Source organism: Bombus impatiens, unplaced genomic scaffold (genome assembly GCF_000188095.3).
Source record: "Bombus impatiens unplaced genomic scaffold, BIMP_2.2 scf_0259, whole genome shotgun sequence".
NCBI lineage: Eukaryota > Metazoa > Arthropoda > Insecta > Hymenoptera > Apidae > Bombus > Bombus impatiens.
In genome coordinates this window covers 117,930-140,464 of record NT_176678.1, presented here as the reverse complement: position 1 = coordinate 140,464, position 22,535 = coordinate 117,930, and the positions used below count along the sequence as shown (strand labels likewise).

General features: G+C 32.0%; 3 protein-coding genes and 1 long non-coding RNA gene across 7 annotated transcripts in view; 1 reads left to right on the top strand and 3 right to left on the bottom strand.

The window, feature by feature from the left end:
* Window positions 1–830: 830 nt before the first annotated feature.
* On the bottom strand, window positions 831–2,401 carry LOC117151526. The gene is made up of 3 exons (XM_033320213.1): window positions 2,086–2,401; window positions 1,277–1,481; window positions 831–954 (listed from the first exon to the last, which is right to left on the bottom strand). Exons 1-3 carry the CDS (start codon window positions 2,307–2,309, stop codon window positions 952–954), a joined length of 432 nt encoding a protein of 143 aa, XP_033176104.1. The 5' UTR covers window positions 2,310–2,401; the 3' UTR covers window positions 831–951.
* A 2,411-nt stretch (window positions 2,402–4,812) lies between these two features.
* On the bottom strand, window positions 4,813–5,755 carry LOC112212664. The gene is made up of 2 exons (XR_002946491.2): window positions 5,725–5,755; window positions 4,813–4,938 (listed from the first exon to the last, which is right to left on the bottom strand). It is a non-coding gene; the product is annotated as an uncharacterized LOC112212664 (long non-coding RNA).
* A 791-nt stretch (window positions 5,756–6,546) lies between these two features.
* LOC100747764 (synaptogyrin) lies at window positions 6,547–13,665 on the bottom strand. Its single transcript, XM_033320214.1, has 8 exons — window positions 13,503–13,665; window positions 13,249–13,339; window positions 12,915–13,146; window positions 11,745–11,858; window positions 8,306–8,532; window positions 7,878–8,025; window positions 7,428–7,671; window positions 6,547–6,829 (listed from the first exon to the last, which is right to left on the bottom strand). Exons 1-7 carry the CDS (start codon window positions 13,654–13,656, stop codon window positions 7,456–7,458), a joined length of 1,182 nt encoding a protein of 393 aa, XP_033176105.1. The 5' UTR covers window positions 13,657–13,665; the 3' UTR covers window positions 6,547–6,829; window positions 7,428–7,455.
* A 1,218-nt stretch (window positions 13,666–14,883) lies between these two features.
* LOC100747641 (zinc finger protein Xfin) overlaps window positions 14,884–22,535 on the top strand; it is an 11,434-nt gene continuing 3,782 nt past the window's right edge. The window contains exons 1-14 of one of the 4 annotated variants that reach the window (XM_012384411.3): window positions 14,884–15,451; window positions 16,850–16,984; window positions 17,074–17,269; window positions 17,356–17,513; window positions 17,590–17,822; window positions 18,076–18,402; window positions 18,511–18,647; window positions 18,722–19,038; window positions 19,188–19,447; window positions 19,527–19,794; window positions 19,885–21,128; window positions 21,251–21,680; window positions 21,775–22,116; window positions 22,185–22,372. In XM_012384411.3, coding sequence (XP_012239834.1) covers window positions 15,317–15,451; window positions 16,850–16,984; window positions 17,074–17,269; window positions 17,356–17,513; window positions 17,590–17,822; window positions 18,076–18,402; window positions 18,511–18,647; window positions 18,722–19,038; window positions 19,188–19,447; window positions 19,527–19,794; window positions 19,885–21,128; window positions 21,251–21,680; window positions 21,775–22,116; window positions 22,185–22,372 — 4,370 coding nt within the window. In that variant the 5' untranslated portion in view covers window positions 14,884–15,316. Of the gene's footprint in view, window positions 15,452–16,849; window positions 16,985–17,073; window positions 17,270–17,355; window positions 17,514–17,589; window positions 17,823–18,075; window positions 18,403–18,510; window positions 18,648–18,721; window positions 19,039–19,187; window positions 19,448–19,526; window positions 19,795–19,884; window positions 21,129–21,250; window positions 21,681–21,774; window positions 22,117–22,184; window positions 22,373–22,535 lie in introns of those variants that run through there. The other 3 variants (XM_033320210.1, XM_003488678.4, XM_012384412.3) reach the window with 3 other exon arrangements.

Below are 22,535 nucleotides of genomic sequence, written 5' to 3'. Positions count from 1 at the left end.
CAACGGCTGAGACACTGTGCAGAACAAGAAAAGATTTAAAAAGATAATTGAATTAAAATATGAAATTCATAACATTCTATACATTCTACACATTCTACACATTCTACACATTCTAGCTGTTTTTAATGATAGTTTAGTTTCCATCGATGCAATATAAGATAACGAATTAGCTTGTAACATCCTAGACGATATAGTATTTTAGATTATTTTCACAAAGTCTTCGATTATTTCGAAATTGTTCACTTTGTTTGTTATGAATAAATATAATAACAATTACCTTAACAAATATGCTAGTGATACGACTGATTTTTACTTGGTTTGGAACACCCGTTATGTGAAAGTCACATCTGGACTTGAAGCACGTGCGCGTATACGACGATGAAGGCACGTATTATAAGCAGACCAGTACGAGATGCTGAAAGTAGCCAAATTGGCGTATCAACAAAACAAGCAGTATGTAAGCACATCTAATTCTGTTCCATTTTAATCAATCCTTTAGTCTCTCGATCAATTATTCCTTTTAGTGTCATAGATTATATTATCCGATATTACGATATTAAATCAACATGTTTAATTCGTTTGTTCTTAATTCGATTAACAAGTATATAAATTATTATATTCAAGTGCATTTCACGTCAGATGTATGCTTTATGATTGCTCGATGGTCGGTAATTATTGTACCACGAAAAATAGGTATCTTTAGGATTTAACCTGTATTGCGTTTATTTTGTGCAGCGTCCAATCTAATTCTACTACCTGCGAATCCAGAAGAAAGCTAGGACGGGGGACACAAAAGAGTGATACCTGAGCCAGAAAGACACATTCCAGCTGCTTGTGAGGTGTGTCATATTCCAGCTAAACTGGCGCTTTTCCTTACGTATGTTCTTAGCGATGGCTTTAAGCCTCCAGTCAATTGGGATAATATTTTTGTAATGGGAATCTCGCTTTTAATTACTGTTGTAATCAGAAAATATTATAAATAACATTTATAAATATTATTTGCCTTAAATTAATGATAATATTACGCCAATTTTAAATATATATTATAATATTAATATTATAATTGATATACGTTTAATACTAAAATATTTCTTACATTTTTAACATCTTTTTATGGTACCCCTATGATAAATAGGTATGATATTAAGTTAATTTCAAAATTAAATTATACAAGATTATTAAAATAATAAAATTATACAAGATGTAGCTACTGTGAGATAATAGTTTGTGTTATGTTAGATAATAACATTTACTTGAATAAATGCACTTTGCTCACCTTACGTCTTCTTCTGTCTCTTCCATGTTGATTCCCAGCTAAAAGAAAATTATCTTGAGCTACGTAGTTCCTTCTTCTTTGCGTACTCTTTTTTAAATCATGCCGTTTTTTCTTCTTCTTGCCATGGTGAAACAATTTACTGAATATCCTCATCTCAATCAATAGTCGATATTGACGTTTTCTTACTAGCGATCTCCGTCGGTAACTACATTAAGAAATAAAAGAATAAAACAATATTTATTTGCATTTACATAACTAACTTAACGATATTCTTATTATTTATGAACATACAAATTAAAACGTTGTTCTAACAACGTTTAATATTTACTAAACCGATCTGTACGCAAAGTCTTATTTGAAACAGTATATGTTAAAGTATACAAAGATAATGTTATTTGAGTAAATATTCCATTTAAAACAATATTCGATAATCCTTTAATAGAAATTCAATACTGACGTCAATTATGATAATAGAACTTTATCTTCGTGTCTGAAATCTTTTTAGAGCTATTTAAAATAACTTTGCCGCGCTATGAATTTGCAACTAACTATTACTATTGCTATTTGCATGCATTAACATCGATTAGTATAATTCCAGACGTTGAACGTAAATTTCTACACATTATACGTCGACGAGATGCTATAATTTTCAGGCAAATTGCATAAGAATTCAATATTTTGAGTAACAATATTTAATAAATTTAACAAGGGATATACTCTTCTTGTGTTTCATAAGTCACTTTCTTCACTTTTCACTATTAGAACACACCATTCGAGAGGAAAGGCGAGAATCGATCACAAACGATTACCGTGCTTCGAGAAAAGCTTGACGAAACAAACTTCCAACGATCAAGCCGGAGAAATATTCGGTTAGAGGAACGGTGAACACTAATTTGCGGAAGAACAGCGAAAAGTGAGCGGAGGGACGATTCGAAATGTGGGCGGTTTCATAACCTGGCTTATCGTAGCGGGTGTTGCTGATACCAGATGAGTCGTTGGAATTCTTTCGACGAACGATCGATCTATCGACCATACGAAGCTCCAAATTCACGCACTGCTTTCGTATTCTCCAAATTATGACCCGTTTTGTCCTCTATTCGTCAAATGAGAAAACACACACACACACACACACACACACACAAAATTAAAATAAATAGACAAATCGAAGAATGGTGTTAGTTTGCGAAAAAGTGTAAAAACTAAATTAAGAAGTAGAACATGATCTACTTTTAATTATTATATTGACTCTATTGAACGTTTGCCGTTAAGTCTAAGAGAATATATCTTGAAGAATAAAACAGCGTAAGTATGTATACCTTTAGATTGCGCGTAGACTGCAGTAACAGCTGCGTAGGATAGTTTTTGTAAGATGATGCTGCAATCGGAAGATTACCTTTCGTTTTCAACAAGAAGACCGCTAGAAATGCTATAATTCCATGGACCTTGAAACTATTTAGAATATTCCCTATTCTCGCCAACAAAACGATGGAAAAATAAAGAGTTCGTAAATGTAACGAAATACAAAAATGATGGAAGAACTGAAATTACCAGATATAATAAAAATATAATATACAGTGGTTATCGAACGACAACGAAAGACTGCAAGTTTATTTAAAAATATATACACATCGAAAGACAGGAATCTAATAATTGTCGTGGATTAGGCACTCAAAATTTATTAAACAACAAAACGTTGCGATTTCATAATACAAATTCTAATAACTTTCAACAAATGTAAAGAATACAATATGACCGAAAAGAAATTCTTTTTAATTCCGAGGAACGCTAGTCGACGATGGATGTTTTATTTGCATCATCGATGTCAAAATAAATTGAGCCACAAACTGAAATATAATGTGAAAAGCAACGAGAAGTAGCGACGTTAAGGATAATCGTATATTGAAAAGATAATACTTATGTACATTTAATGCAATTTTGTTGTTGAAAGTTTCCCAATTTTTGCGAACATTTCTGTTCGTTTAATTATTAAACGTTAAACGATAGAAACTTTTGTCGGAATTTTATCGAATTTCCCATAGTAATTAAACGAGTTTTCCATTTCTCGTTGCCTTCCGTAATACCTGTAAATTTCACTACAGAAAAATCAATCAAACGACACGTTGAAAATAAAATAACGTTTCTGCTCGGTTCGTAAAATTCCCCTAGGCAAAACGCAGTTTCAACTGGCGCACAAACCACATTGATATTACCACATTAGGGAGAGTGAATGAATCGAAGCTATTGATTTTGGCTATCCGTTCAATCGTTCGACTCGCATAAAAATAATTACTTATATGTATCTCATCTATAGTTAATTACATGATTATACTTCTTTTCTAAACACTCAGATTTTTACTGCTTCAAATATAAATACAACTACTTTATATACAAGGCGTCTCAGAAATCTCTAATCGATTTTCTGTCTTTGTGAATTATTCGCAGATTAAGAGATCGTTCGATAAACTAAACGAGATAACTAAAATCGAAATCCAAAATATAATAATTTTATTCGTTGAGATTAGACTTAATTTAAATGATACAATAATAATGGTATAATAGTAAGGAACGATTTTTATACAACGATTACTTGTAAAATTAAATGTTTAAACATTAAACGATACGATACAGTATTAAAATAGGGGATAAAATACTCTATATCCACGTGAGTGGATTTATTTGTTACATTGAGACACCTGGTATAATCACAATGATACAACAACTATTTAATTATTGATACCACCTTAATAAATATTTCTTTCCTCTCGGCAAGAATAACGTTCGCATCGTGAAGTAGTAAATACTTGTCATTACAAAAACTGAAGTTCAGGTGGAAGTTAAATATCGCGAAAGTTTGAATTCATATTGGCCCAACAGTGAGTTTTCTCTTTAGAAAAAGCTGCCCGAAATAGTGACGATATTACAATATTATTTCAATAGTACAATCCTTAAGGAATATATATATAAGACGCAATTTTAATTCGATCGTATATCGTCAATTGTCCTTTTAAACGACAAGTATAACAGTTTCTTATCTTCTTTTGTAGTGGTAACCATAGTTAATTACATTTTTGTTTTTTTTTTTTTTTGTCTTCTTTTCTTTTTCTTACCTATTTTCAATTGCCGTAGTATTATCATCGTAGTATTGCCACGGTACTGGACATGAAAATTATGGTATCATCAATTCGAATAGTCATTAGATACAATACCGACAGCGCTTAAGGAAAACAATACAACTTATCGAGAAAACGATTTTATTCGTTATCATTATTTTACGACACTGCCATGCAACTTGCTGGTTAAGTTTGTTTTTCAAACGAGGCAGTATAATCGGCATGAGAAAAAGAATAGTCATGCAATTAGTCACGAGATTCGTAGACATTTTGTTCAACACCGCTCCAATATTGCTAAAACCGTTACTAAACGTATTTAAAAAAGATGGAGCATCTAAAAATGCTAGAAAGGGAATGTAAAAGTCGTTTATCGTTTATCGTTTATCATTTATCGTTTATCGTTTATCAAGAAACGTATTCGATATGGAATCATTTACGTAATTAAGTAACAATTTAATTTAATTTAATACTGGGGCAATACAAAGTTACTATCAGAAAAAAATTCATATTCGCAATCTTCGTTTAAATCATACAGATGCCTTAAGTATATATCTATCTGTTTTAAATTATTTCAAATATTCATATCAACAACACTGAGAAACTGGGTAAGAAACAATTTGATTTACAAAATATCATTTAATTATTTTCTGTACAAAATAATATCAAAAAATAAATTATTTAAAAAATGACTTGGTAACGTTCTTCATTACTGATAAAAGTAGAACGATTGCTCTCATTGCTTCTTTCGATAGTCCACGTACCAATCGAATAATATTTTTTAAATTGCTTGAAACATTGCTTTCCCAATTTCTCTAATACGCTTAAATAACCATATGACGTAATATAATAGCAATAACGTGATATCACAACATAAAAAAACATAATCAACGAAACTTAACGGAATAACTTCGATATCTCTTTAATGTATTATTTCTTTCTCGGAGGAAATTGAAACGAATTTATCGTATAAACTGAAAAACAGGTGCATAACACGTCATGGTGGCGTATCGGTAAGCCTCCAGTATTTTCTTGTAAGATTAAGACTAATGCGCAACGTATTGCGAATCGAGCATCCTCCTATAATATAAGATAGTACGGCAATGATAGAATGGAATCAAGAATTAATTCGATTTCCAACACAATGGTAATATCTTTTGTTCTTTTGTTCGATATAGGTCTTGTCGTTAACAGTAGTACGGTCATATTCGCGATTTTCTATGAACACGTTATATTAACACAGTAAAATATATGTGCATGTAACTACTTAAGAATTATTACAGAGCCCCTATTCTTTATCCGTTTACAATTACACATATATATATATACATACATACATACATATATATATATATATATATATATATATATACATACATATACATATATATATGTAAAATGTATACATATACACGTGTACATACACACGGTGTTCTGAAAACGGCAATACAAATGATAAATATAAAACACTTCGCCTCGAGATTGAAAAAACCTATTAACCTTTCCCATTTTTTCTTTTTCTCTTCTGTCCACGATAAAATAACGTAAGCGCAGGTGTAAAAAATTCGCGCGAAGCATTAAACGATTAATATTCTCAAGCACGTTCTTAAATCTGAGACACGAATAACGAAGTTGCGTGCACGTTTAAAAATTTTAATCGCAACCTATTCGAAAAACTGAAACCTGTATCACTGTGGAAAAGATTACTCTTCTACTAGATTTGTCTCCAGTTTACAGCGGCGAATAATTTTATATTTCCCGCTTGTACCGCTCGATTTTCGGCAAATCTTAAATTTAATATGTATATATATACACGTTAATACAATATATATATATATATATATATATATATTAAATTTATATATATGCATTTATATTTATATATAATTCAATGGATGGTAAGTGTCCATCATCTTTCTTTTTCCCTTCTACCTCTCACTCTCGCTGTTCACTCGTGTTCTTTTGCACTCTTTCTTTGTTTTTTGGTTTCAAATGTGTTATCCAAGGGCAGTAACCCGGGTTTTCATTTTTTTTTAAATATTTTCTTCTTTGTCGCTTACGCCATTGATTTTTAGGTGTAAGACTTATAAGTGGTCAACAATAAGAAGCACAGTTTTAACAAGTAACGTTTTGTTGTCTTGCGCGTACACATTCACGCGTTCCTTCTATTTTTTTCTTTTTTTTTTTTCTTTTTGTCACAGTCATACACGTATACACACATACGTATTCGCACACGCGTACATTCTCTTCCTTGTTCTCCTTTCTCTCTTTATATTTTTCCTGTTTACCCAACTTTTCTATTCCCCTCGTTTACTCATCTCTCCTCTCTCTTTCATCCACTAGTTATGTTACTATGAAAACTTACTCTATCGACATTGCTCTATCATTGAAAGTTTCCTCGCAGAGCTTCTGTCTTCTGTTTTCCTATTGTTTTCTTGCGTTGTGTCTAAAAAGATAATACAAAGCGTAGAATTAATTTTACACTTTTAAAGATAAAGAAAAAGATTCAACGATATAACGGTTATATATATATATATATTAATGAAATAAAAATCAATTATATGAATTTAATACTCTTAAACCTTAAACCGTGAACGCTTTTACGATACCCTGAAACTCTAAACACGGGTCTTTCGTGAACGATGCATTTTTTTAGCAAACGATACTTGTTGAAAAAATTCCACGAAATTCGTATAACATGTACGAACGTTCTAAATTAAGCTTATCACAAAAAATGTTGTCAAATAACATTTTTTAGGTCAATGTGTAGGAAGGGGCGGCGAGGGGCGGGTTAAACTTAACTCGGACGAAATAACCCGGGTATGAAATACACGCGTTTATAATTTAAAGAATTTAAAAATGAATGCTCTGTCGTAAAACTCATGAATCGGCCCCGTTATTTCTCATTAGCACGAATGAAATTCATTGTTAACTCATTATTTAGAATAGATGAATTTTATATCTTCCGATTATTATTTGATAATATCTCGATATCGAATGTAGAATGTTTTCGTAAATGCAGATTAATAGAAATTTTGCTTTACCAATAGTGATAAACTATGTTTGAGAGGATTAGTAAGCCGGTGCTCGAAAATCGGGCATCCGTTGTTGCTGTTGTTGTTGCTGCTGTTGCTGTTGACCGAATGGTGGTTCTTGATAACCAGCATCAGTCGCATCAGGATAACTTGTATATCCTGTCCCACCAACAGGATCAGCTTCGTAACTCGGTGCGAACGCAGCGTCGGTACCTTGCTTGAATCTTTGGAAGGCAAACCAGGCACAGGCAGCCTTTTCAAGTTCGAAGGAAAATATATTAAATTAAAAAGAGATAATAACGTTATAAGGAAACGAATGATAATAGTAAAGCGAATCTTTGTATAAAGTAAAAAGAAAATTAATCGAACGCATGCTCGAACGAGATAATTGATATTTTGAAACTGATTACATACATTCATCTAGAAACTGAACACAATAAAAGTATTTGATGAATGTACCCAGGTGAAAATGGAGAAGAAGGAGAAAGCGATAGCGCTTTGAACGTTGTTCACTCCGTAATTATTTTCCGGCGTTTCCGATTTGTTCCAAGCATTGGTTAAGTAACAGAATCCGACGAAGTAAAGGAATGCCCAAAAGCCAGAAAACCTAAGCATTAAAACAGATTAAAGCGACTTAATTATTACGATACATCGGGTATGAATATTTTCGTTCTAGATTGCGGATGTTCGTGCAAATGTATATTTTTGTGAATGCAATTACAGAACTTGATAGTAACTTGATAGTTTAGTAAGTAAGCTATTGGTTTGAATTTCCTGAGAAATCGTGTATTATTATATGGACGAAATTTAATTTACAGCGAATATTCGGTATCGATCATTTGAAAAGAAATAAAATTACTTTAGGGCAAATAGAATAAGAAATATACCCTAAATCGAGCAGGACGAAATGCTTCCTGGTCTTAACAGAAGACATCTGTTCGAAAAGATATTCGCCAACAAGGAATCCAATGCTGGCGAGGAAGGCGAGGACTCCAATTCCTATCCCGTAATTACAAGCATTGTGGTCTCCGTTGTAAAGACAAACGTCTTTTCCGTCTGGCTTTTCTATGTATCCCTTGTTGCTTATGCATCCGAACACGATTATCGCGAAGAGCTAAAAGATTAAACGACGATATTTGTAATTTCTGATTTAAATTATTCTTACAAGAAAATACATGATATCTTTGGTAGTATTGCACTTATTACGTATACATATTTTTTCTTAGATTTTTAAAACTTTACTTTCATTCAAAATTGCTTAAATTTTATACACGAAACTTCAAATTAATTATTCTCTTTAATTAGCTTTCCATTAGCTTTCTTAATTCGGCGATACTATATTAATTGGTATTGGTTGGTCGGATAAACGCTAGAAGAACTATTTTAATAGAATTTAAAATAATTCGAACAAGTCGAAGTAATAAATGAAATTAATGATCGTTAAAACGATCGAAAGGACACGATTCATTGGATCATGTTAGGTTTTTACATAGACAGTGAAATACTGGATATCTTGTTCGGTATTACCGCTTACGATAGTGTCATTTGTTTACGTGACTGATTCGTGAATCGTTCGAATCAATTTTTCGAACTATACACACACACATACACACACACAAATATCGATAGACTTCCTAATATCGTCCAGCCTATCTTTAACTTAGTTCGCAATTCATGCGTGTTTCTTCATACCAACTACTTATAGCGAAAACTATAGATTCGTTGCTTTTAGCAAGCTAATCCAAAACTCATAAATAAATTTATTTTACAAATAACGTGCGAAATGTACAAAGATAGGTAAACGATTACAAGTTCCAACATAGAAATGAGATGCCATATTTAATTAAACGTATAAGTTTGTTGGAACACTTTCCTTCTGCGTTGAAACTAAAATATCCGTTCTCAAACTAGATTTCCGTTTGATTCTCCATGAAATATTTGTTTTTTTTTTTTTCCTACGTATCTATTTATATAAAATCGAATCTAGTTTCGACGTGGTCCAGATCCGTCTTGAGATGGAAGTGGGTTAGACGAAGGTCACAGTTCTGAGAACGAAGAAAACAATCGAGAGTAAAGAATAATTAGCAGATAGAATAATTCAATAATTATTTGTTTAAGAGAAATAAAAATGTTTAATTTAAGATAAATCAAAAGAGGAAATAAACGAAGTACGTTACTTTACAGCAGTCGTTTTACAGTCGTTTTACAGTCGTTTTTAAAAGTAATTGTCGATTTTCCAACTTAATTACGAATACATTTCAATTTACCTTAATATCCAAGATTTATTAATGTCAAAGAATTCACTTTTTGTAAAGGGGTAATTTGTTTCTATATCTAAGATGATATAGAACTGTGTAAAATTACATTTGCACTCTTTAAGCATCAAAATTTACAATTTTTTTTTTTTTTTTTTTTTTTGCCCTTCTCGTATGAATCACACAGGTGGAACAGATTATTATATCTCGATTAATCGATCGATATCTTGATTAAGAATAGAAAAATATCATAAAATTAGTTTACGAAACGACATTACTTTTCTCAAAAATGTCTAGAAAATGCAAATGCAAATACTTTTAACGGATCTGCGTATTTTTCTCAACTACTACGTAGATCGTTTCTTCTTCTCAGATGATTGTACGCAAAAGAAAAGTACCAAGGTACAAAGGTTAGGTATAAAGGTCGTTTTAGAAAATCAGTTTGCAAGATGTTTAAAATTCTGAATAGGTCGTACGTTTCGCCCAAGATACATTAGATATCAATTGTAAACACTTTCGGACGTATGACATAGGTAATAACATTAGATCATTCGAAGACACGAAAACTCTAACACTACGCAATTAGTTACTGACAATTTATAGTCACGATAAATTCATAGACTCTGTGATTTCTTTTTACGAGGTTTACCTTATAAGGATAAAGTCTACTCGAATCCGTTTACTTCTGCGGAAGACTTAAAACAGCCAGTTAAATTACATCGCTCGAATATAAACAGCCGCCGTACTAATTCCGTTATGGAAGATATGAAATAACAATTCATAAAGTGCTCGCCATGTACGTGAAGATGGATGGAATATTCCAACATCCTTAATAAGGCGGACGACTCATCAAAAATTTGAGATATTGATTTCCTTCACATTGTATATTGTACTCTGTTGTCTCTTCGCGTAGTATATTCCGAAGAATCGATCTATGTATAAAAGGATATGCAATTTCTATTATATGTATTTCTATTTCGTAGACATTTCTCACACAAGTTAAAGTCACAACATAATATACTATTTCACTCTCTTCTATTTCTAACCAAACTCGAAATATAATCCGACCCAATTTCGCCACCCATCCCGTATTCTGTGGTAATTAAAATCTTATTAAAATTGTACGCGCCATTCCATTTCGAAATTCACCCCAAAACTGACCTGGGCTACTTTGCTGTGTTTTAATTAACCCCGTTGCCATTTTTCCCTCAGTCTCGAGCCAATTATATTTTCTTAACGACAGAAAATATCTCGAGTTTAAACAAAATATGAAATTTTATTATTCGTATATAGAACTGGTATCAATTTTTTATTAGAAAACATAATGTTTCCCCCAAACGTTACGAATCCTTTTTGTTCGCTAAAATAAGAACTAGATTAAGATATCAAAATTAGAGGACTGCAACGGGGTTAGGTATGCAATACTGGTTGCATACGTATGACAATTTTTTCCCACTTTGGTTATCCCTATCAGGCTATCCCCACTATTTCGTTCTTGAAATTGACCAAGAGTTCACCCAGCCAGCTTCAAATGTCTCATATCTATAAGTACTCGTTGCTCGTGTCGTATATTGGCATCCCACTCGCACTCATTGCATCGTTTCCTCGACTTCGCAGGACACCTACCTAGCTAGCCAGAAAAACATTCTCAACTATGGCCCTAGACTCCTCGCCATTAAGCTCGAATTATCGTATTTCATTTCTCCATATCTTGAATCACTTTTAAAAATCGTCTATCACTTTCACCGGGATCGCGACCTAATCAAATTTCTCTCGTTTACTTGAAACATTTTTCAATAAAGATTCGTCGATTTATCGCTCGACTTTTTATCGCGAAAATTTTTACATAAAATATGTTTGAAAAATCAATAGAAAATTATACCAGATCCTTCTATTATGGGGTGTATCGCTGGAATTTGCGAAAAATCAATAGAACCCCATCGTATGAAACTGGTGGGGGTGGTTCACCCTTTAAAATCAATGTTCGTCGCGTAAAATCGACAATATCGTTTAATACGTAATGACGTTAATACAGAGCAATCGTTATTAGACGTTCGAAGAGACAACTTACCAGACATACGGCTCTTAAAATGACTTGAGGCCTTTGGATAAAGGCAATAGGGTCGAAAGGGGCTCCTGCCTTTCCTCCACCGTACGCTCCACCGTCCATCTTATTACGACTGAGCTGAAATTTGAAAGCTCGAAGCTAATGGAAGCGCGCATGCGCCGAGAGACAGTACTCTTTTCCTATCCCCACCACCCAATTTTTTAGGGTGTATCCTTTCACAAGGGCGCTTCGGGTGGATGGAACGTAAATTAATCGAGAATTCGACCCTTCTCGATTCACTCACCAGTCGCCATGCGTGTTTCGTACGCGTGTTTCGTGTACGTTACTTTCTTTAATTTCATTAACCTGAATTTACGTTGATAGGGATATTGGCGCGATTAAACGAATGTTATCAGTCTGTTTATCATCATTCGTACTAAATCAAGTTTTTAATTGTTAAATATTATTCCAATGAAAAATAAAATTTATAACCATCTATAATAAATCATCTACTTAACGTACGAGTGATATCATTTAATTTTATTTATCATTCTTTGTAATCCATTTAAAAATGTCGTGTCAGACGAGTGTTCTATATCTTCTATATGTTCGATACATTCATCTTTCGTTCGACTCAATTTTTCCTCTATCTATATTTTAAATTGTTTGTCATTTATTTCATCATTATTATTTTATTATTACTTTATCGTGTATTTATCATAATGTAGTTTGAAATCTTATTATAACAAAAGATTATATTACTAATAATAAAGAAGGCTGATTATTCTAGAACCAAGAATTTATTAACATCTATAAAATGTTTATAATACCTTTCTCAAAAATTCTGACAAAAATAAAACAAATTAAAACTTTGTATAAAAAATAAATTTTATATCTTATAAATATTATAATATCTTCTTGATTTTTATACTTAGTACTTTGCTTTATACCAGATGTATATATTTAAGTTATATACATCTTAGATAATAGAAGCATTATTAATCCTAATGCACCCATACCGATGCAAACGTGATGAAGGTTAATATGTTTTGGTTTTATCTTCAACTGTAAAAGATAATGAAAATTGAAATATTTAATGTTACGTAAATACCATGAAACAACAAAGTTGTATTACAAGTTGTTGTAATACAGACATTGTATTGTGATTTCATTGGAAAATTTTTCAGGACTTACCCTTAAAATCAGTTCGTTAAGTTCGGAAAGGTTCTTATTTACTTCTTCTAACTCTGTCAGTGTTGCAGCAACAGCGATAGGTAATACCTTAGAAGCGCTCAAACACTTGTCGGGATCGATAAAAATATTAATTTTTTCCTTAACGAGTCTCAATCGACAATACGCCATAAACGCTTGTATCAAACAGAACTGCTGCTCTGCGTCTTTGATTATTTCAAGAAAATGTTCGATCCTAAAAAAAACAATGAATTCTTGATAAAACTACTCGTTAAATTACGTATCTGTATACAAGAGAAAAGTTTTTTAGAATAATTTTAACAAAATAATATTCAACCTGTCCTCGACATTTGTTATTACGATGTTGGATCTTCTTTTCCTAACGTTTAAACAATTTTTTAACTCTTCAGCCTTCTTGGAATCAGTGCCTATATTAAAAATTCCTGGATTAGATAAGAAATATATATGTACTGTAAATAAGTGTAAATTACAACGATGAAATTTGTATTGGTAAAGGCAAATGAAAAGTTTTCATTCGAATTTCACTTCATTATTTAACGTTATTAATATATTAAGAACATTTCAATTTACCTAACATTATTAGCTCTTGTACAGTAAGCTCGTGTAATACATCCGTTGATATATTTCTTTTCTTGCATTCTACTATTAATTCAGATGCACCCAAACCACGCAACAAAGTTGCTGTTTGTTTAGTAAAACCAAAGGGATCAAAATAATTACTCATTGTTTCTTATAATGCTAAAAATTAAAATCTTATTTTTTTATTTTCATATAAATATATTTTTCTAACTCTTTAATCGTCCTTCATAAATTTAAATGTAGAATAATAACATTCCAATTTAATCTTCAAAAGACACTGACATTTTCAAATTCTACTTACTTTATAAGCTCCTAATCACACTCGATTAATATTATACTCTTTTGTACAACGAAATTATTGATATATACGGTTTCACCACCGAAACCTGACGTTAACCTAAATTTAATATTTTAACGATTCCGCAGTAACGAACTTTGATGACGATATTAATATACTAAATTTTTCTGTCCCGTTCTAGTCGCATCATTCATTACGCTTGTTTCAATAGTTTTATAATAATCTCTTATCGTATAATAGGTTAAGTTTCAAAGTGTTCATAAATCTATCAATCTTTTATAGATAAATTTTATTCTATAAACTTACATACATTCTAAATAAATACACACACACACACGCGCGCGCTATATATATTTAAATGTATACTTAAACGTAATGTATACTAAGATTACAATTTTATAACTTAGATATCCATGCATTAAATTGATTCTGATAAGATATATGCAACTTCATTTTAATCAGTTGAAATACAATGGAAATCAGATACTCAATATGTAAATCAGATACTTTTTAACGTACACTTGATCATATGCTCGATCATGTATTTAATTATACTAATAGTTCTGGATATTACTCAAATGTTGAATATGTAAATATATTTTCTTTCCTCACGAATGATTTAACGTAAATTATTGATTTTATATCAACATTAGTATTTACTATTCATATTACATATATTCAGTATACGTATATATTCAGCACGTATGCATATAGATAATATATTTACAATTGAATGTATCTTCGATTTGTTAGAAAAAGTGATATTCTAATTCGAAATTACTGGTATTACTGTATTAATATGTAAATATAATAAATACATACCACGGTGTACCAATATTCTTTTCAGCCATCGTAATTTATATCTAGATAAGGTAAGAAAAAGGATTCAATAAAAATAATAATAACAATTATAATGCCAATATTCTATATTCTGTTCTATATTTTTTTTTTTTTTTTTTTTTCATATATATATTCTAACATCTAAACAATACATTCATCGATAAAGAAACATCAGTAATCAGATAACCATGAACCAATCCGATCATTTGTCGACTACTGAAAATGTCGATTTGACGCTTATTGAAAATTTCTCCTGATATCAAAGAAATGAATTCAATACGAACTGGACTTTATATAAAACCAAAATACAATTCGTGGTTTCCAAAGTATCGAAAAATCGACGGATATTTCTACGTAAGCGTATGATAGCTAGGGACATGGAGGAGGTCATGCTCGACAGGGGTGATGGAACAAGTGTCTGTGTACAAGATGGCGGCGCCCGGGGCCTTAACTGTCGTGAAAATCGCCAGGAAGTAGCCTGTAAACGGAAGCCGCGCGGTGTCGCAGCGAGCCGCGGATCCCCGCTCCGAAGGATGTGATCCGAGGAAGAAGAAGAAGAAGGCCGAGCCTGGGCCAGAAGAGCCTTTTTCAACACTGCCACGAGGAAATCCGGATTATCCAACTTCCTCGGGCCAGTATCGTGATCGTCTTCGTGGCCACGCCGACGATGGAGTCCAGGGAACGCTACCAGGAGCTCTGCAGACTATGCGCATCCTACGACGCCGTCAAGATGGACATCTTCGGTCAAGAGGGCAAGAACAGACAGCTCGTTGACAAGATACAAGCTTGTCTGCCGTTTAAGGTTCGTCATCGTTCGCCTACCAGAGATTTCTTTACACGTCAACCTCCTTTCCCTTCGTGTCAACCTCCTCAAATCATTTTCAAAATGTTCCCCATTTAACGAGTAACTTGCGATTCAATTTACAACATTTCGCTTATTTATGTCGGAAATATATTATATCAATGCCTTTCTTATTTTATAGTTTCTTTAAATGTGTCTCGCAATTGTGTGAAGTCACAAGTGGTTTTGTACTGCTTTCTGTCTTTCATATTTCCGAAAAGTTTGATCAAGTTTGCGTGGCGTTTTATGATGATTTCTGTTAGTCATAGTTTTATCTCCCTCTGGATATTATTTATTACTTGTGTTTTAATTTATATACACAGTTCAATTCCTACTTGTTTCGGAAAAATGATAAATTTTGAAAAATCGATGAATTTGGTGTTAATCTTAAATGATCCGTCAATTTTATTCTTATTTTATTATCGGGTTGCTTCTTCGTTTTAATTGTTCTTGTTACTATTTTTAATTGGCTTTTACGCCTTGTTCGTTGCGATGAAAAGTATTTATTACGTTATTTTCCTTGTTTGAAATATGCTCGATCTTATTATTCATTGTATCATTTTACGATAAAGTTAGAATTGTTGCCCTTCTTCGTTTTCCTTTTTTTTTTTTTTTTCTTTCTAATTTAATTTGTTGTTTTTACTATGTAAAAACTTCTATATAATTTTATATTTTATGTAAATATAATATCAATAGCTCTTGCATTAAATAGTTTGATGTATATTTAAATGTTTGTAATTTTTATTTCCGTTTATTTAACATCTTTTTGATGGATTCTAAAGTGTATAAAATATTTTTTATGTAAATTCGAAAGTACCATTTTTTTTCTTTTTTAAATTTTCAACTTCAATTTGTATAGCAATTTGTATAACATTTTGAAATGTAACTATCATAATTCTTTTAAGTTCATTTCATTTTATATTTATTTCATGCCGTACCTTCCAATATTGATATTTTTACATGTATACAATTTTTCTGATAGTACGATTTATGTTCTTTTGAAGTTATTGAAAATTTAATTATAATGTCAATGATAATATTATTATGATATATCAAAAATTACTTTTTTATTTGTTGTATCAAATACACATTTCAATCATTGTGAGTCTAGAAATATTATATAATTCCTAGGCATGTGTACGACATCATTGCCAAATTTTACTTGGAATATTTTCATAGTGACGTTGATATAAATGTTAACTGCAGTACTATACATCTTTGTTCATATCATTTATGTTACTGATATTACTTTATGCTAATTATACTTATTTTAATTGTTGCGTTGCATAGTCCATCAAGTTCATTTATATATTGATTAAATAAGAATGAAAACATTAATATTTAAATATTTAATTTCAGATTGCAGAAAATGATCGACTACCGAAATGCCTGTGTTATCGGTGTATGTACAATTTGGAAAATTTCTATGATTTTAGAACAGCATGTGTTAATGCAGTGGCTCTCTTGGAAAGGTGTTTATCACCTTCAGAATCGGTAAAAATAAAAATTTGCTTAATCGTTTAAAAAAAATTGTTGTCCTATTTTAATCTTAAATATTTAAAACATCTTTTTCAATCGTTCAGAATGGAGATGTTACAACCATCTTGACGTGCTGTAATGATTCAGAGTTTTTCGAAGGACGGAAAAGTATACCAGTGTTAATTCCAGAAGCTCCTATCGTAAATCCAAATGCTGCTTTAGGCACACCACCCAGATTGAATTCTGATGGAGAGGCTGATCATGAGGCAGAAGAAATTGATAACAGTGGAACAGACGAAGGTGCCTTCTTCAATTTCAACATATGAAAAATATGTATTAAGAAATAATATTCTATTATTCTATTCTTGTTCTTCCTTTTATTTTAGCAACAGTCATGGACGACTCTGAAGATCGTCATTCAGAGGAGTATGAAATGGATATGGAGACAAATCCAAGTGATTTTTTGGAAATGACCTCGATAGTTGCAGAAGAACCTGAAGAATCAGGATTAAAACATCAGGATGTTTCCAGTAACTTATCAGAGGTATATTATATATAAATTCAATTGAATGTATAGCTTAGATGTGTCTAGTGAAATCTGATAATTTACATTATTACAGCATACATCTCAACAACATGAAGTTTATGTTTGTTCCTTGTGCAGCAAAGCATTTAGTTCAAAGGGTCATTTGTCCTTGCACGCACGCATTCACGTTGGTGCCGGTGACGTGATTGGTGAAAAAGTTCTTACGGATGATCATACATCGTATAAAAGGCCCTATCAGTGTGATCTCTGTCATAAATCATATTCCACTGCAAAACATCGTTGGGGTCATGTATCTACAACTCATAGGTATGTCTTTTTTAACTCTCATGCTTTCATTTAACAATTGCACATATTTTTAAAATGGATACGTAATATCATAACAAAAAGATCTAAAACATCAACAAGAATAATTCTAGGAGGGAGTATCATGCTATTCTGAAGAGGCAAAGCAAAACATTAATTGTAAAATTGATATTAACATGTAAAGGGAATATTTGATAGATATTGATACATATTAATAATAATAGTAACAATGACGGTATGCTAATATCTGTATCAGAGGCCATCCGGCAGTGACATGCGGTTATTGTTCCCGTATCTACTCAACCCGAACAAATTTGGAAGAACATATAAAATCACGTCATGCTGGTCTTCCAGCACCTACGGAGGTTCCACTGAACAATGCCTATCGGCCAGAAAATAGATGTCAATGCAATGCTTGCGGGAAGATTTGCACGGATGCTATGGAATTGAATCTTCATGGTAGGATTTGTACCGAAGGGCAGAGATTAGATCTTTCAGGAAAAAACGAGATTAGTGATAATAAAGTTGTGGATAGTTCAGAAGCTTCAAGTATTGGAAGTGATGACGATGGCAAAGATTATAGGTACTATTAGTTCTATTATCGGATTAAATATATCTCATATCTTTCTCTTTCCCTTTTTCCTTATTTTTTTTATTTACAAAGGTGATTTAAAATTATTTAATTATTTAGAAGTGCGGAAGCTAAATTAGCGAAAAATCCTCAATTAACAATTTTAAAACAAGCATTGACAAAAGGAGATAGTCTTAAGCGAGATTTTGAAGACAAATTTACTACAAATTGCAAACCAAAAAAATTACCGAAAACAGGTAACTTGAATACAAAATAAAGTTTTATTCATACAATTATGAAACAAGAATTAATTTTTTCTTTCATTTAATAGAGCATACTGACTTTCAACGTACTAAGAAATGGTATTGTGAATCGTGTCCTCAATGTTTTACTTCAGTTAATGATTTAAAAGAACACGAAGCAACTCACGATGCGGATAAACCATTTATTTGTATTTTGTGTAAAAAAGACTTTTTCCTTAAATCTTCTTTAAGCAGGCATATTCAAACGTTACATGGTGTTGATCCATGTCGTATGGTGGAAAGTGATAAATGTCTAAAGAAAATTGTTTCACATAATTGGAATGAATCTATGGATCTCGATTCGTATGAGGGTAAAACCTCTTCTGAATTTCCATTGTCTCCAGATGTACGTTTTATAGAGTTTAACACAATCTTCTCTTTTTCCTTTTCTTTCTTTCTTTCTTTCTCTCCTTTTTTTTTTCATTTTTTCTTAGGGAAAAATCACACTATTTAATCTTCATTCTGCATTTTCTTTTTTTTCTTCTTTAATTTTAGACAAATGCAGAAAATGAAGACGACCATGAGAGTGGACAAGAAAATCTCATTGAAATTGAAACTGTGTTTGTTTGTGAAATTTGTACTCGTGATTTTAATGACCGTGCGTCTCTTTGGCTTCATATTCGTGCTACTCACAAAGAATTTGCAGCATTTGCATGTGGTGTTTGTTTAAAAATTTGTGCAGACAACACACAACTTTTGAACCATGTAAATATGTACCACGGCGGCTCGAAATTACTACTTTCTGAACAAAGAAGGTACTTCGTTTCAAATTATATAAATGCTATTTGATAATAATGGCAAATTTGTAACTATTTTTATTATTACTGTTAATAGATACAGTTGTACTATTTGTGGTAGGCAACATGATTCCAGAAAAAAATTAATTGCTCATGTATCCATACATAATGTGGATCCAAATTATGATCCTGCTACTTTTGTTCAATTAAATAGTAATTATTATGGAGAGAACATTAATGGTAACGAAACTGCGGAACAAATGCTTGACTACGAAGAGGATAGCGATAAAGTGGACTGTTATATTTGCTATAAATCGTTTCCTAATGAAGATCATTTAATACGACATCAAAGAAATGCGCACAGAGTAAGAATACTTATAACAACGGCCAAATTATTAAGCGGAGCAAGGAATTTTCTTACATTCTTTTATTAAGCAAATTTTTCAATTTCACAGTCGGAACAACTAGTGCCAGCAGGAGATCCTTTAAATCCTTCGAGTTTAAATGGTGGTGGTAATAGAGCTCAATATCATCTCTTTTTCGTTTGTGAACTTTGTGGGAGTTCACATCCCAGTAAATGGGAACGTTGGCTACATGTTAGTTCGTCTCATAGCAATGAATCAGCCATAAAATGTGATCGTGAAGATTGCGGTAAAATTTTTGCTACAAAATCTCTTAGAAATGAACATATTCAGCATCACGCAATCCAAGGTTCATCCCCAAATACTTGTGAAATTTGTGGTAAACTTTGGGGTAGTAGAGTTGATTATTGGAAGCATGTTATGGGCGTTCATTCGGATACCGTTCCATTAATTTGTGGTGTCTGTTTAAAAGTGTTTCCAAACGTTTTGCAACTGAGTACTCATGTAAGATCGAAACATTGGCCGTTGACGAATGGTGACTTTAGCTGTGACATTTGTGGTAGACCATATTCGAATAAATCCAAAATGTCCAGACATAGAAAAATTCATGGTTTTGAGGAAAGCTGTGAAAATGGGGCTGAAAATAGCGAGAATAAAGTAGAGGGGCGAATGAGGGAAACAGAATTAAGTTGCGAGCTTTGTGCAGATTTGAAGTTTACTAGTTTAGAAAAATTATGTAATCATAGACGAATCGTTCATGGACTTTTCCCTTGCGATCTCTGTAATAAATGCTATGGAAGAACTTCACATTTATGGAAACATGTAAACAGAGTTCACAAAGGTCATGAAGATGTAACTTGCCCTTATTGTATGAAAACTAGTGCTTCAAAAGATCATTTAGCAGCACACATTTCAAAAATTCATAGATACGAACCTGATTCTAGAAAGGATGGGAAAGATAATAGACAATTTAAAACCGAAGAAGTTAGTTTACATTATTGCGAAAAATGTAATAAAGGATTTCACAAGCGGTATCTATTGCGCAGACATATGAAAGGATGTCAGAATTACAGGAAAGACCCTGGAGCATTATTAACGAGATGCAGAGCTTGTGAAAGAATATTTAAAGATCGTGCCAGTTTACAAAAGCATATCGAGAATCATCATAGCACATACACGTGTCATCTTTGTAATGAAACAATTACCTCAAAATTAGGGATTATGACGCATAACAGGGTGAAGCATATGGATCATCCAGATTTAACCTGCAATTTTGGATCTTGTAGGAAATTATTCAGAACTAAAGAAGATTTAGAAACCCATAGAAAAGATCACAGGTATGTAACTTTAACAATAATTATTAGCATTTATATCTTTATCGAAGCACAAATATTTTATCCTATAAATGATTAATTGTGATTAATTTCTATTTTTTTTTTTCTTTTTTTTTCTATTAAAGATATCATACCACTCCTAACGTTTGTGATTTCTGCGGTGATACTGTTGAAAATAAACTGAAGTTAAAAATGCACGTTTTATCTCTTCATCGCAATGAAATTGGTGTATCTTGTGGAGTGTGTTTAATACCAATGAAAGATCCAAAAGAACTTAAAAGTCACGTAGAAGAAGTTCATTCCAGTGTTCTTTCAAGACCCAATACGTGTCAAGTTTGTGGGAAACAATATGCTTCAAAATGGAAAGCGTTTGATCATACTAAAAAATGCCATGGAAAAGTATTTAGGACTTGTAAACAATGTCTGGCTGTTTTCACTGAAGATTCTGCAATTAGAGATCATTATGAAACAATACATAATATTCCCAAAGATCAACTTGCAGCATTTGAACATAGATTAGATATTGGGCCGAAAAACGAATATTTTGGAATAGAGGTAGGTTTGTAATAAGTAATTATAAAAGTTACTATAAGTAATAGTAAAGCTGTATTTTATATAGTTGAATATAAAATTATTGTTTCTGCGTTAGTCTCCTGATATAATAGTGAAAGAAGAACCAGAGGATTTAGAATTCGAGGTAGATATGTGCGATGAAGATTCTAGCGACTCAAAAAGGAGAAGGTCCTTAACGGATACCTACGATTGTGAAATGTGTCCAGAAATGTTTGTAAACAGCGATGCACTTTCAAAACATTATCGTAACATGCACAATACTGATCCAGAAAGAATGTTTAAAAGATTAAAACAGGATGAACAGAGAAGAATGCGTGGTAAACTGAATTTCTCTTGCAAGAATTGTAGGCGACAATTTTGCACTAAAACATTGTATTGGAACCATATTGCAACTTGCAGACGAAATATACGAAAAGGAGTAAGTAGCATTCTTGAACAAAAAATTAATGTATTTTGAATTTATATTAATCCAAATTCTTTTTGCAGGAGGAAAATTTATCTTTACGAAATGACATGTTAAGTAGCCAAGAAGAATTTTTGAAGAATAATAATCAAATTAAGAAAGAAGAACCTACATCAGATTTAAATATTCCTGATTTCAATCTCTTTGAAGATATAAATCTTCAACTCTCTGGTCAGAGACCTCTCCCGAATCTTATGCCACTCACTCAGAGGTAAATACCGTAAAATACGATATAATATCTGTTTTCTTTTATTCTTTGTTTCTTAATCTTAATTTATGAATGATATATATACGTCGGAGATGAAAGAACACCGGAGTCTTTGGAATTTTGATTAATCCCGCAACATTGTAACCTAGACCCGCAACATTGTAAC